General features: G+C 38.1%; 1 protein-coding gene across 1 annotated transcript in view; it reads right to left on the bottom strand.

Annotated features, from left to right (window-relative positions):
* Positions 1-789: 789 nt before the first annotated feature.
* Positions 790-14344, bottom strand: part of kcnq1.2 (potassium voltage-gated channel, KQT-like subfamily, member 1.2) — a 110085-nt gene continuing 96530 nt past the window's right edge. Inside the window, exons 18-19 of the mRNA XM_027140896.2 lie at positions 9342-9491; positions 790-2629 (exon numbers count right to left, since the gene is read on the bottom strand). Of these exons, the coding sequence (XP_026996697.2) occupies positions 9348-9491 (144 nt within the window). The 3' untranslated portion in view covers positions 790-2629; positions 9342-9347. The remainder of the gene's footprint in view (positions 2630-9341; positions 9492-14344) is intronic.

Here is a 14344-nt window from a genome sequence, read left to right as displayed (position 1 = left end):
ACAACAAATTCCCAAAATGCTGTTTTGTTAGTTTTTCCGTTTTTTTTTAAGGCGGTGTACCCGAGATTTTAATTTTTTCATTTTTCTTTCCATTGGATGTCTCTGTGTTCCTTTGTGTCACTGAAAACCATTGGAGTGTCCACACACACTGGCTACAGCTGTGCACACCGACAGCGCTCGGGTGATACACGGTACAGATCGGTGTGGTTTCCAGCCTCTCTGTTAGCTCTCATCCAATCAATTTAGTCTGTAGATAACGCAGAGCTTTATCTAAACTCGCACGCTAAAATCTAAATGATTCTCTTATGTAATTTATGTCTGATTTTGATTAGGACAGCTGAGCGATCGAGTTCAGTCAAACCATGTAGCATCAACCAGTATTAACACCACGTGAGGCACTTACTGAAAGACTAAAGTATCCCTCATTTATTCATAAATTATTCTTTAATATGTATCTTGGTGTTTTTTTTTTTTTTTGTGTGTGTGAAATCTTCTACTGATGGCCTTTTAGTCTTCCTGTTTCGTTTCACGCTGTTCGACTCTCACACATCTAACGTAATATCAAATCTCTCGGCTGTATGCACCTACACTCCCATTTGATTCTGTGGTTAATGATGACAATTTTATTTATAGAAATAAAGTATAAATTAATATTTCTGCAGAACACACAGCCTGTGTATTTGTTTCAGTTTTGAAGTGTACCTGTGTACATAACTGTAAAAACACTGAGAAAGTAAAACTAACTTATTTATCTTGATTTTTTTTTTCTAAATCTAAAAATGTTTGGTCATCTAAAGTCCAAAATAGGATTTGAATTATTATTATTATTTTTTAATGTTTTAACAAGTTGTTGTGTAAGGTTGCAAACTGAGCCTGTTGGGGGGGGGGGATTTTGCAGTTTGTGCAGTTTTTTTATACGAGTGGTTAAACAATGTGCTGAAATCAATTAAAAGAATTAAATTATAACGGTTTGGTGAATTTATTATGAATTGCTTTTTTTTCATGTGGTGAAACTTTAGTTTAAATCTTTTAGGTCTGAAAACTTCTAACCTTCGTTTCGGACTCCGCTGACGGACGCAGTTCCTCTCTAAAATCATTTCATTTAGATTTTTATAATAAACAAAAGAGCGCCGTTTTGGTGTCCACATACTTCATTAGCAGAGGTGATGATTCCCATAGTCTCTTCTGTGCCTGAAGAAAATGTAGGATCTTGGAGATTGTTTGCTGCAACCGAACCCTAACTATAGTGAGATATCTAACACTATTAGCAGAAAAGCCTCCACCTTTTTTCGATGGTGATGTGTTTCCCAAACGGCGAGGTCTTTATTGTGGTGCTTCAGGTGATTTGATTCGCATCCAGCAAAATCAAGCTAGATTGGCAGACTCTCATTCATTAGTGTACTACAAAAAAATGCTAGAAGGATATTTCCAGCTTTGGATACCCACAGGACTGAAGGCAAAACGAAGAGAAGGAAAGCTGGCTGAGGTGAGGAGGAGGGGGTGGATGATGATGACGATGATGAAGACTATATGATACTTTACTATGTGACTGACTGACGGTCTTGGCGTGTGTATACATGCACCAAAGAGCTATCCAGGTGTTTCTCACTTCAGACTCAGATCAGGTTACATGGATTCTGTAAACCAGCGCTGATGTAAACAGACCGCTAACATTTACAGTAAGGCAGGAGTGTGAGGCTTTAGCATATAGCTTCCTTCCTCTACAGACTTCCTTTCATTTATCAGCTGCAGAAAAACAAACTTAACCCCTTCAGTGACACCCCCAAGCCAAGCGGTAGTTTTTTTGCTTAACGCTTTAATTATCACTTTTTCTGTTTGATTTTTTGGAAGCTAAAGAAAAATTATTCCAAAAATGAAAAGACAATATAAAGGATTATATACTAGCAGTAAATAATATATAAGACATTATAAGATAATCAGCATTTACAAATAGAATCAAATAATTTTCTTAACCAATGTTCTAGAAAATAATTGGAATTTTTTAAATATAGTGTTGGTGTAAATACAGAGAAATAGCGTAGGAAAGACACCGAGACACGATCACCATGAACCATGATTTTATTTCTGAGCCAATTTACAACGTTTCTGTACAGTTTTGAAATTCCATAAAAAGTTGATGAATGTGTGAAAGAGAAATTAGTCTGAATGGAGTGTAAAGCTTCCCTCTGCTTTCCTTATAATACTTGTCTCATTTCAGCCAAAAAAACGACTAATAACCAGCAGAGAGCTTTTAATAGATTGTTATTGAGAACACAATTTATTTATGATCATATATCGTTTCCACTGGAATTGTAAAGAAGGTGATTTATTTAACTGATTTTGTGAAATCATCGTGCATGAAGTATATAATGTCCCACTTCAGCCAACAGCAGAGACTAAAAGCTGTAGGTTTGCATTAAATAAAAACTCGACACCTGCAACAACCCTTTGAGGGCTCTTAGGGTGCAGGTGCATGACCTAAACCCCCCCCCCCCCCCACTCCCTTCCGCTTGCTTTAGAGATGGCCACATTGTTCAGTTGTGTGTGGCTTTGTAGCTGAACCATTGTGCGATTGTGTGACTCTGTGCACTGTTGTGTCTGGGTCTCCGAGACGGACAAAAGGCCTCATCTGATAGAGAGAAAGGAAGAGAGAGAACGAGAGAGAGAGAACGAGAGAGAGAGAGAGAGAGACTGCTGTTATGAAGCGTTCACAAGGATTAGGTAAAGAGCCTTGGTCATCAATCCACTGAGATGCTCTCTTTTATAGAAAAACAATAGCGGAGTAAAAGTCAACATTTGCATTACATGATTTTTAACCTTCATGTAGCTCTGTAATCCTGCCTCGATGCCCGATGACACCTGAGATAGGCACAGGCTCCCCGTGACCCGAGAAGTTAGGAAATGAATGGATGAATGAATGTAGCTCTGTAAGATCTACCAAGTCACCAAGAACACAAAGAGACAGACCAACAAAGCCTACTCAAATGTACGGCACAAAAAATTATTAGTCTTAAGAATTTGAACATTTGCAAATTGGATTCACTGTTAAAAAAATTAAATATACTATAAAAATAACTTCCAAACTACCCCTTAGGTGGCCATCTAGTCATTACCATGCACATCCATCAGCAATATTAATAAGTGCTTCGTCCTCCACCACTCCAACGATTATAACATCCGCCTCCACACTGTTAAGAAGACTTTCTAAGACATTATGAATGTGGCTGATGGGGATTTATTCAGCCAGCTACAAGAGCTTCCTCTTCAACCTTGGAAAACCACTTTATGGGCCTTGCATTACGCACTGTACAAGCGACGACAAATGTCCTATGTTTCTAAACGAACATATTTGCATTTTTCTACACTGTTTAGTAAATGATGTGACTACAGTATTACAGTCTGATCAAATACATTACATATAATGTGCAGTTTGACATAAAATTCTGAACGTTTTATTGAATGGTTTGTCAGAATTATCGGCCTACTGTATTGTTATTGTTTAAACGGTTTCTTAATCGCTTTACCTGTAATTGATATCCCACTTCTTTAGATACAACCATAGCATCTGCTCATTTCATCCCCTTTTGTCATTTATGTTTCCGGTTTTATACCAGATCTTTAAATTTTGTGGTAAATAAGAGCTCATATTTTTCGTGTTTTTTCTACACATTGTATTCTTACAGGTTAAACAGGTAACTGCTCATCAAATGGACTTTGCTCATAAATATGATTCGTATATTCGTATTCTTTTAACGTTTGGCTCATTTTGCTTATATGTAGTTTATATATATACTGAACCACACGTCATACACGTGAATCAGAAATGTTTCTAATGATTAAAGTCGCCACCACTCCGGGAGATTTGCAGACAAGGACTCGTGTAGTAGAACAATGTGAAGGACAATGTGAAGGCATACATGCTTTTTTAATTCCAAATAAAACAGCAAAAACTGTTTGAATATGATTGATTTGTATGTATGAAGTGGATTATACAAATGATAAATTATCAATAAATATAAATTATAAATATCAATAAAAGTATATATTATACAAATATAAATAAATATCTAATAAAAGACAAAAAAGGACAAACGATGGAACGCTTGCGTGCTCTTTATGGTCTGATGCCAATAGAAATTATTATTATTATTATTATTATTATTATTATTATTATTATTATTTATTTATTTTTTTTTTTTTTACAGTAACAGTGATGTCATGTCAAATGTGATGTCATGTCTGTTTAGAGATGAGTATAAGTACAGTTATGAAATAACCATTAGAATTCTTTATTTATTACTTTAATTTATTTTGTTTAAGATTAAATGAACAACCTTGGGGACATGAAAATATCAGAAATTCACTTAATATACGTTAAAAGATTCTTAGCTCAAAATGATTTATTCTGAGAATTACACTCTGATATCTAACTGGTATTTTACATCTATAGCTTTTAGAACTATTATATTAGTCTTAGTACTAAATGAGTTCCTGTTTGTTCTGTGGATGGAGCTGGGACTTTAAACTGTAGGGAAAAAATACAGCGTGAAAAAATGATGAACAGCTGATGTGTGAGATGGAAATCCAGCAGAAATGGAAATAAAAAAATAAAAAAAAGTATAAAAAGCATCAAATGTGAAAAACAGCATTAAAACTTTAGGTAATATTTACAAGAATGAAAAAAAAAAACAAATATATTCAACAAGTACAATAAAATTATTAAGATTATTTCAGATTTAGACCAGTTATTAATCGGTCTATCTGTCTATCTATCATTCTATCTACCCATTTATCCATGTACATATCCAGCTATCCATCTATCCACCCATCTAGCAATCCATCCATTTATCTATCTATCTATCTATCTATCTATCTATCTATCTATCTATCTATCTATCTGTCTGTCTGTCTGTCTGTCTGTCTGTCTGTCCGTCCGTCCGTCCGTCCGTCCGTCCATCCATCCATCCATCCATCCATCCATCCATCCATCTATCTATCTATCTATCTATCTATCTATCTATCTATCTATCTATCTATCTGGCAGATCAAACCAAAACATCAAATCAAAATTCAAATAAAATCAAAAAATTTGAGTGAAATTGTCAAAATTTCCTAGAACAAAATTATACTTGTTATTAAGCCTTATATCTGTTCCTAGATTTAGTGTGAAGTTCACCACTATTAAGGCATATAACTGTCATTAGCAATGAGTGAGACATGAAGAAAAAAACCTGTGAAACAAAAGAAAATTTGAAGGTTATTCTGACACGTGTTTAAAACCGAGCTTCCTGGCGATCATATGTACAATCACCTAGCAGTGTGTTTACCTACAGTTCACATTTCCGTGAAAGTCTATCACTAGCCACAGACCTGCCACAGATTTCCTTTCCTGTAAATGCCGATGTAAGCAGTTCATTGAAATCTCAGAGTTCCTCCCTTCATTTCCTCTAATAACCACAATAAACGTCACTGGTGCATTCTGAATAAATGAAACGAATGATGACTTTTAGCAAAGACTGTGAGAAGTTCAGCCTTGGTGGCAGAGTTTAGCATTAGCATTATTTTTATGCAGTCAGCTTTAATAGTAAATAAAATCATGCTAGACTTTTTGTTTTTTTACTGTTTCTTAACTCTCTTCTCTGTGCTAGGTTGCATTTACTCATTCCATCCACTGGCAGGCAGTTTTGCTCATGTGCTTCAAGAAAGTGACCAAGCACAGATCGATAAAGATCTATGGTTTCAAACTACACCAAATTTAATCAGTAAAATCTGTTGCATTTCATTTTTAACATCTACTATCTAGCACGCAGTACAGAACTATCCTTTGTTTTCATATCAATGATTTGCACCAGGCTTTTTTTTTATCCTTTCCTCGTCCGTCGTCCGTGACGTGGCCTGGACTGCGTGTTTGCTTTGGTCCAGTAGCGCTCATTAGGTGGCCCACCTGCAGCCAGTCAAAAGCTCTTTATCAGGTAGTGGAGCAGCTCTGCTGAAGCATGCAGGCCAAACATCAACAGCAGCCTCGCTTCACATTATCCTGCTTGCTCTAATCTATTCAGCTGTGTGTGAGGCCATGAAGCCACACCAGATACCTGCGCTCCAGATTAATACGGGGTGGCTTACTGTACAAAAGGTCAAATCAGATGAAGCAAACAATTTCAGCACAAGATAACAGTTTTAATAAAGAGGCTTCTGGGAATATCAGGAGGAAAACGAGTGTACAGGCATATTCTGTTTGATCTGCAATAAATGTCTTTGTTTTAGAAAGATAAAAGGTTCAAAATTAAATTGTATTTACAGGTTTTTGATTATGAAAAATCACAGACATTAAAAACCAGAGGATGACTGGGCAGTTAGAGGAGTCTTGGATACAGCAGTTGGAACACACAACTCTGGTAAGAAATAGTGTGTGTGTGTGCGTGTGTGTGTGTGTGTGTGTGTGTGTGTGTGTGTGTGTATGTGTGTATGTGTGTGTGTGTGTGTGTGTGTGTGTGCGCGCCCCACTGACGTGGCGTGGTGTAGCGCCCACCGGTGAGGCAGTACTGCAGCTGTCTCTCCTCATGCCTCACATACTGCCTGGCCAAACCAACACTCGCCACTGAAGTCCTTCCAGCCCTGGCCTGGAATTCTCCTTCTGTCTGGGAGAAAAATCCACAACAATTTGACCTAGTTCATCGGACCATCTAATTTCTACATAAAAAAACGAATGTGATCCCCAAATTTATGCCATATTCACAGCTGTACTCAGGCTGAGATGATCAAAATGAAGCCTATTTTATGAACAGGAAAGTAGCTGTGACTGAAACTTTTTAAATTATACAGAAAACATATGGACTGAAAGGAGAAAGGCTTAAAGCCACAGACACTTAAAGCCTTCAGCCTGAGACTGTGGAAGTTTGTTTACTTTAAGCAAAACAGGTCCAAAGCCAAATTACCCAGTGTGGGCTGAAAAGAGAACATTCATAAACAAAACGTATGTGGTGTATTTTAACGAACATGTAGTGATGGAATCAAATTTTCCAAAGGATGATCGTCTTGCGCCGCAAGAATATAGTAAAATATCAAAACGGATAAAAGCAGCCGTAGGTCCGGAGCAGCCGACACAACTGTTCCAGGACTGTTGCTATTTCTAAAGCACAGGAGTGCAGCAGTCAGCTGCTACAGGGTGGCACTCACACCACACACACACACACACACACACACACACACACACACACACACACACACACACACACACACACACACACACACACACACACACACACACACCTGTTCTTACTCATATCTGCTTTCATAGTGGACCAGTGGTCACAGGTGGCCCCAGTAAGGGCCCCACTGCTCAGGCTGGTCTCCAGGTCACACAGGCTCCAGCTGACGATATGCAGTTAAATACCTTCTAAAGCTCAGCATGGAGGCTGGAATAAATCTACAGTCAATTTGAATCAGGTTTAGCAGATACTTCACACGGGAAATGGACTCTGACCTCCAGAGACCTTTGTTTTAAAGCATGCCTTTAGTGTGCAAAATTTACAGCGCCTCCTGAGCGGATCGCTCGTCATTGATGCGGTTGTAATGACTGTATGCTAATTCCCTAGCTATTTAGTCTGTCGGTGAAGATAAGAATCTCTACTTCTGTCGGTCTGCAGCTTGTTTGGAGGTGGTTTCCTATTGATGTCAGGCCTTTATTTTTCTTCCTTAATGTCTTTCCAGGGGCCTGGCCCCCGGCGATAAACCATGACTGAGCTCTTCTGCCATCAAACCACGTCTGAATTGGGGAGGCTCTCTTAACTCTCCACATGAAAGTAGCAGAGTGTCGTGATCACACAGAGCTGCCTGTGTAAACCCGAGCAGAGGTCTCCGTCACAGACATAAAACAGGAGACAAAAGCAGAGCAAGAGCATAGAGGTAGAGCCACAGCCTTCTGTAATTGAACATGGCTCCAGACCAGACTTCCTTTTCCCTCCCTCTTGTTCTCTCCTGCCCCCCCCCCCCTCCTTCTCCCTCTCAGCCTGGCCTTGTTGATCTTGGGACATCCATCGTATTTTTTTTGGCCTTTGAACACAAATATAACCGTGTAGAAATTTGAGACCTATTCTTTCACTGCTTGCACTAGACTTGAAAACGGCGTTCCTCGAGTCAGCAAGTCGAAGTGAATACAAAGAAATTATTATGCATCCGTTTCTAAATGACGCATCCACAACAGCAAAAGTACGGCATTACCATCAAGTATATAAATGCGTATCATGTATCACACAGTGGTGATCGTTCTTACATCACTAGCTCCTGGTGATGACAGAAATGTAACGAGACAAAGCTGCATTATGTACAAGACCTATACAAACTGTACAGAGATAATCACAACTCTCAGGGGAATCAGGAACGAAGCCTTACAGTAACGTTGCCCTTCTTTTCTTTTTATTTACTCTGTGATAAAAGAAAATGTTTAATGAACACATTAAAAAAGGAAAACCACCGACCAATTTGTTGAGTGCCAGGCAAGGTGCCAACAGATGAGCATGACTTGTGAATGGAGTGCATGCACCTTATCTCTCTGTTCTCCCTCTCTACTCTTTCTGCTCTGTGGTTACCGAAACAAATCTACTTTTTAACCGTAGTTTCCTTTCATCAAATGCTGGCAGCTGGCATTCAGACGCCTCACCTTTACCAGACATTTTGCATTCAAATAGCTTGAGTGAGAAAAAATAATCACAGCCTTAATAGGAGTAATCCAGTGAAATTGTAAAATGAATAGGCTGTTGAAAGCCTTGGCACGGCTTACCGAGTCCACAACCTCAAACCGCTCTCCCTCTTCCTTTCTTACATTCCATTTAAGTCCATTAAACCCCATCAGTAATGTTTTGCTGTTTTGATTATCACTGCCATATCTATTTATCAGTGGTGAAACTAACTCATGCAAAACGTGTTCATACTAAAGTGCACATTAACATGTGGAATGAATAAACTCCATCACTCTCCCTCTGAGCTGCTGTAGTTTAGGACTGCTAGAATTCTCTTGACATGCGTCCATGTAGCATACTTTGAATCAGGGATATTTTTTTGTCTTCAAAACAGCAGAATTTTCATCTAGCCATCTTTAATAAACTGTTGGAAATCAAATAAGGAGGGAACTCTGACTGACGTCCCCGTGCTACAAGATAATAAGGTGCTGAACACACAGCATGTTGTCTTTGGAAGAACGTTCTCGCTAGCTCGGGCTGTTTAATATCCAAACCTAAAATTTCCATATGGTCTTACAATTTTTTTTTTTTTTTTATAAAAAAAACCTGATATGGACATTACAATTTACACACTCTTTATTAAAAGATGTCTTGCGAGCTTGCCTGCTTTCAGTTTCTCTCACTGTCCTTTCTCTGGCGTTTCGTCAAGCGGGAGCTGCAGTAACTCGGTGTCTGAAGTAGCTCTGGTTCGAGTTGGAACTGCTCCACCAGGATCTTCAGGACACTCTCCAATCTGTGGTCCATCCGAAGCACCTACATGAATGAAAGAGAGAAATTTAACCGTCAGTACAATATAATGAGGAGCTCTAATGTTGGATCTGCGCCTGAAAGTTATAAAGGTTCACCATCAGACCTTCACATCTACAGTAAAGCCATTCATTAATAAATGTTCCTCCACATATTAAAGTTAACCTCTGGTCCATGATATAATAATAACGTACCCAATGTAGCTTCTGTAAGTGCCCGAGTAGACTAGTAAGAGGGTAGAAATGTACAGTGGTGTATACAAAATGTTTAGGATGGTTGTCATATTCGTTTATTCTCAAAATCATCACCTTTAACTTTATAAACAATATTAAAGAAATATTATAAAAATAACTGCTTTCCTCTTGTGTTTCTCCATTTACCAGATTTTTTTAAATTTTTACACACACACACACACACACACACACACACACACACACACACACACACACACACACACACACACACACATACGCACACAAATTCTAATGAAACGAATGTAATCGAATCATCTTCCCCTTTATACAAGTTACCCGAGTACTTAGAAACTCTTGAGCAATTATGAATAACTTCCTGTTTCACTACTGGCACAGAAATATGAGGTAACACTGAGAACAATATGAGGTGAGGCGAGGCGAGTCTGATGTGTGTTCATATATCACATTATAAATATAGCTGCAAGACTAAACAATGACTTTGTCTACAATTACGTCAATAACGGAGACAAGAACAACCGGAGCTGTGATGAACACAGTTAGATTAATAACTTTGCAGATGGACATTTGCAGAACGTACTTTGTGTATTTTGGAGTCACCAAGTCTCCGAATCTACAATTAGACATCACCTCGATGCCAACAAACTATTAGCAAGGTCTGTCTGAAAAAAGCTTTTTCCTTCATCTAACCGTAAACCTATGCGTTTGGAATCGGGATCTCTGGTCAGATAAGATAAAAATATGTCTCTCAATGCATTTAAAGAACTTAATCTCCATTATTACGTATGCTGGAGGTTCAGTGATGGTGATAAAGTGTATAAAAGAACACAGGAGCGAGAGTTTTATTATTATTATTACACAATTTAGTGATGAACATCTGCAGTATTTAATATGCTCTTACTGTAGCGTGTCTATTGTTGGACTTCTGTAGTTATTTATACGATTATAGGGTATAAATATATTTCCTTATTTTCCACAGGTTCACTTTACAACAAGAACTGTGTGTACTCATACATCCTCCATGTTAATAGCACATTCCTTTATAAAAGGTGACATCGCACGATTATCGTCAAACCGCTGACATAAACACAAAAACGGTGTGTGTGATTGCAGACTCCATTAATAAGCAGACTGACATTAATGTGTGTTCATAAAGCAGGAGAACATTCCCTGCTTGGATGAAGGGGTGTATAAATCTGTATTATAAACATGTCACTGATAATCTACTGCATTATCAGCATTCCAGACACACAGCCTTTTGCTAGATTAAGAAATTCCTCCTGTCCTACAAGCAGAATTACTCTGACCCATGAAGATCCTGCAAGCCAAAGTGAAAGAACATTTTCATCAGCTTAAAATTTTAAGTTTTTCTGATGGACCGATTTAGAGCTTTGATGACAGTAAATAAAACCTTTATTAACGGCACTTAGAGCGTAATCCTGTAAGGCTAAAGAAAAATATATATAAAAATTGCTCACTGTGCTCGTATTAAATGTAAAATGGTACAGAAAAACCCTCACGCTTCACCAACCACCACAAGAAGGCTATAAATGTTCAAAAATTTAAATTCTGTGTTGCTTCAGTGACGTTTTTTCCACTCAAACCGATGCTCAGTAGCCTGCGCTGTGTTATATTCCTAATAACTACTTTTCTCCATCCCTTATTAGAATATCAGCAGTTAGTAAAGGCACACGCTCCATCTGCGTTCCTGGTGTTGTGGTGTAAGCGAGACAGCACGGATGGTCGTCCTGAACTTGTGACACGTCAATGTTTGGGAACATGTGATACAAAGACAGGTGACACCTCAGCTGTTCTCAACACATGTTAGCACACAGTGGCTCGGACATCTACCCCAGCACGCACATCACAGCTCGTCTACCTTTCAACACTACACAACAAAACTGTTCTATTTAAAAATACTTTTTATATGCTATTTGTGAGGACATCAATGTTCATGTTTAACATACAAACACAGGGATTAGAGTTGTCCCTGTCCCTGTCCTGTCCATTTGTGTCCACTTGATTCACGATTCCAAGACAGCTGTTGCGGTTAAAGACAGTGTGTCCATGCTTATAATCACAAAACGTGCATTCTCTTCTCTTCCTGTGTCCCCGAGCACAACACAACCGCCCTCCTGGACAATCGTCTTCCACACCCTGTGTTCTGTTTGTGTTTTTTGTTTACCGTGTATCTGCTGTTCCCCTGTTTGCTAGCACATGACAATGTACCCTAGCAACGCTTTGAAGCCTTGCTAACAAGTCATGTTGATACTCATTCCTGTTGAAAATGTTTGCAGCCCCAGATTCGGTACGGTTCGTGGACTCCAAGCTGCTAAATGATAAAAAGACAACACGCTGACCACAGAATAACGACACAGTTCCAGAAACTGAGACAGTTCTGATGGCTTTTGGTAGCTGGTTTTTCCCTTTAATTTGGCACAACGCTGTTGATATACAATATAGTATTTATTTATTTCTTTTATTTTATTTTTTGCTGTTCTTGCCAAAGACCAAGCAATGACACATAAATAAAATAAATAAAGCCTAAATCTTAAATAAGGGTGTACAACAAGTACCTAGGCTGATATAAGGCTGATATAAGGCTGATTTCCAGGGAGGAAAAAAAATTATAAATATGGATAATTGGCATCTTATTTTAATAATTAAATTAATTAATTTAAATATACAGTATATTCACTGTTGTATTAACTGTATAAATTAATGATAGTTCTCAAATCACTTATACTTATTCATTGGCTATATAAAAAATGCTAGTGTATTTAAAATAAAGGTATTTTATGCAAAAATCCTAATTATATCAACTGTAATAAAAATCCTTCAATTAACCAGCAGCAAGCTGTTTTATTTTTTTCATATTATTGTATATTACGATCAGTGAGACATTTTGACACACAGTGACCTCAGCGCTCATATACTGTAAATATATATATTATTTTTTAATTTTTTTTAAAGGCCTGAATCATTTTTGCCAATTCTCACACATCTGGTTTGAGACTCATGTTTTTGGCTCCACCCAAATACATTACACACAAAATCCTAAGAAAACCTTTCACTGATAAGAAAAAAAATATCCTGTTAATAAATCATTTGGATCTCTGTCTGTGACGCTGAATTCTGTTCCCACTTAGAAGGATTATAGAGCTCACATCACATCACTACTCTTAGTCAAGCAACAATGCCATTTAATATTATGAGTCAACACGACTGTTATCTTTTAAAAGAAATTGTAAATCATTTAGGTCTTGTTATTGATTAGGGAACTGAATCTTTAAAAAAAAAAGTGGTCTTTTGCCAAAAAACAAAGACAGACTCAAATATGTTGTTACTTAAAATATATCTTTCCCTGTAGAATAGAATAAAAGCCTTTATTTTGTCACATTTACGTTACAGCACAGTGAAATTCTTTCTCCACATATCTTTGGAGGTTGGGGTCAGAGCCCAGGGTCCGCCATGATCGAGCACCTCTGGAGCAGTGAGAGTTAAGGGCCTTGCTCAAGGGCCCGACAGTGGTAGCTTGGCAGTGTTGGGGCTTAAACCCCGATCATTAACTCTGAGCCTTAACCACTTGCCCATATGGATAACATTTATTTGTCTAAATGGGTAAAACTGGGCTCAAAAAGTTTTAATTACTGTTTTTTTATTTGAATAAATGAATTTCTTAAGATTATTCTTATGTTTAGAAAAAAAGTGTTGTTATTCCCAAGATAAACGGTAGTGAGAATAGGGAGAGGTCGAGTACAATCCACAATGAAACCGTCTCTACACCGTTGGAATAAAGGTAACGAGACCGCACGTTATGTGTATAATAAATAACGCACGGCTGCTTCCTGACTCAGCGACACAAGAACAACAGAAATGAGGGGAAATCTGTAGGAGCTTTGAGGCAACTGGTGAGCGAGTACAGAATTGTCCGAGGTCGGCGTCACTAGAGGAGATTCACCGAATGCACCGTGTTTAACACTGCGAGCTACAATATGTGCTTTGTGTTTAAACCTTAGTGTGGAGAGTGAAGAGAGGGGAAAAGAGAGGAGGAGAGATGGAGTAAGCTAAGAAAGCTGTCTGACAAGCAGGAAATAGACTGTGAACACCTGACGCACATGATAAGAATCAAGGCCTTTGCCACGTGCCATGAAACTCTAATCCCTTCTCTTGCTCGCTCTCTCTTTCAGTACACACTCAAAGATGCTTTTGTTTCTGAGTCACTCTTGAAGGTACGATCACCAGCCGCACACATGCTCACACAAACACACTCACTTTATCCTTCTCTCTTTTGAAACCACAACTGCGATCTGCGAGACCTCATTATACAGGGACCGCGTACAGCCTGTGTTTGTACTTGACGTGCTAACAAAGGGTTACTTCAGATGTTGTGTGCGACAGGAGAGCTAACAGGGCTAATTCCTTTATATTTAAAAAGAGGGAGAGGAGAAAGAACAGGCCTCATGGCAATCTCTATCTATCTATCTATCTATCTATCTATCTATCTATCTATCTATCTATCTATCTATCTATCTATCTATCTATCTATCTATCTATCTATCTATCTATCTATCTATCTATCTATCTATCTATCTATCTATCTATCTATCTATCTATCTATCTCGAGTTTGTTCCACACTCAAACCC

This window comes from Tachysurus fulvidraco, chromosome 10 (genome assembly GCF_022655615.1).
Source record: "Tachysurus fulvidraco isolate hzauxx_2018 chromosome 10, HZAU_PFXX_2.0, whole genome shotgun sequence".
In the NCBI taxonomy this organism is placed as follows: Eukaryota; Metazoa; Chordata; class Actinopteri; order Siluriformes; family Bagridae; genus Tachysurus; species Tachysurus fulvidraco.
The sequence above is the reverse complement of the archived record's forward strand: the minus strand, read 5'-3'. Positions and strand labels throughout refer to the sequence as shown.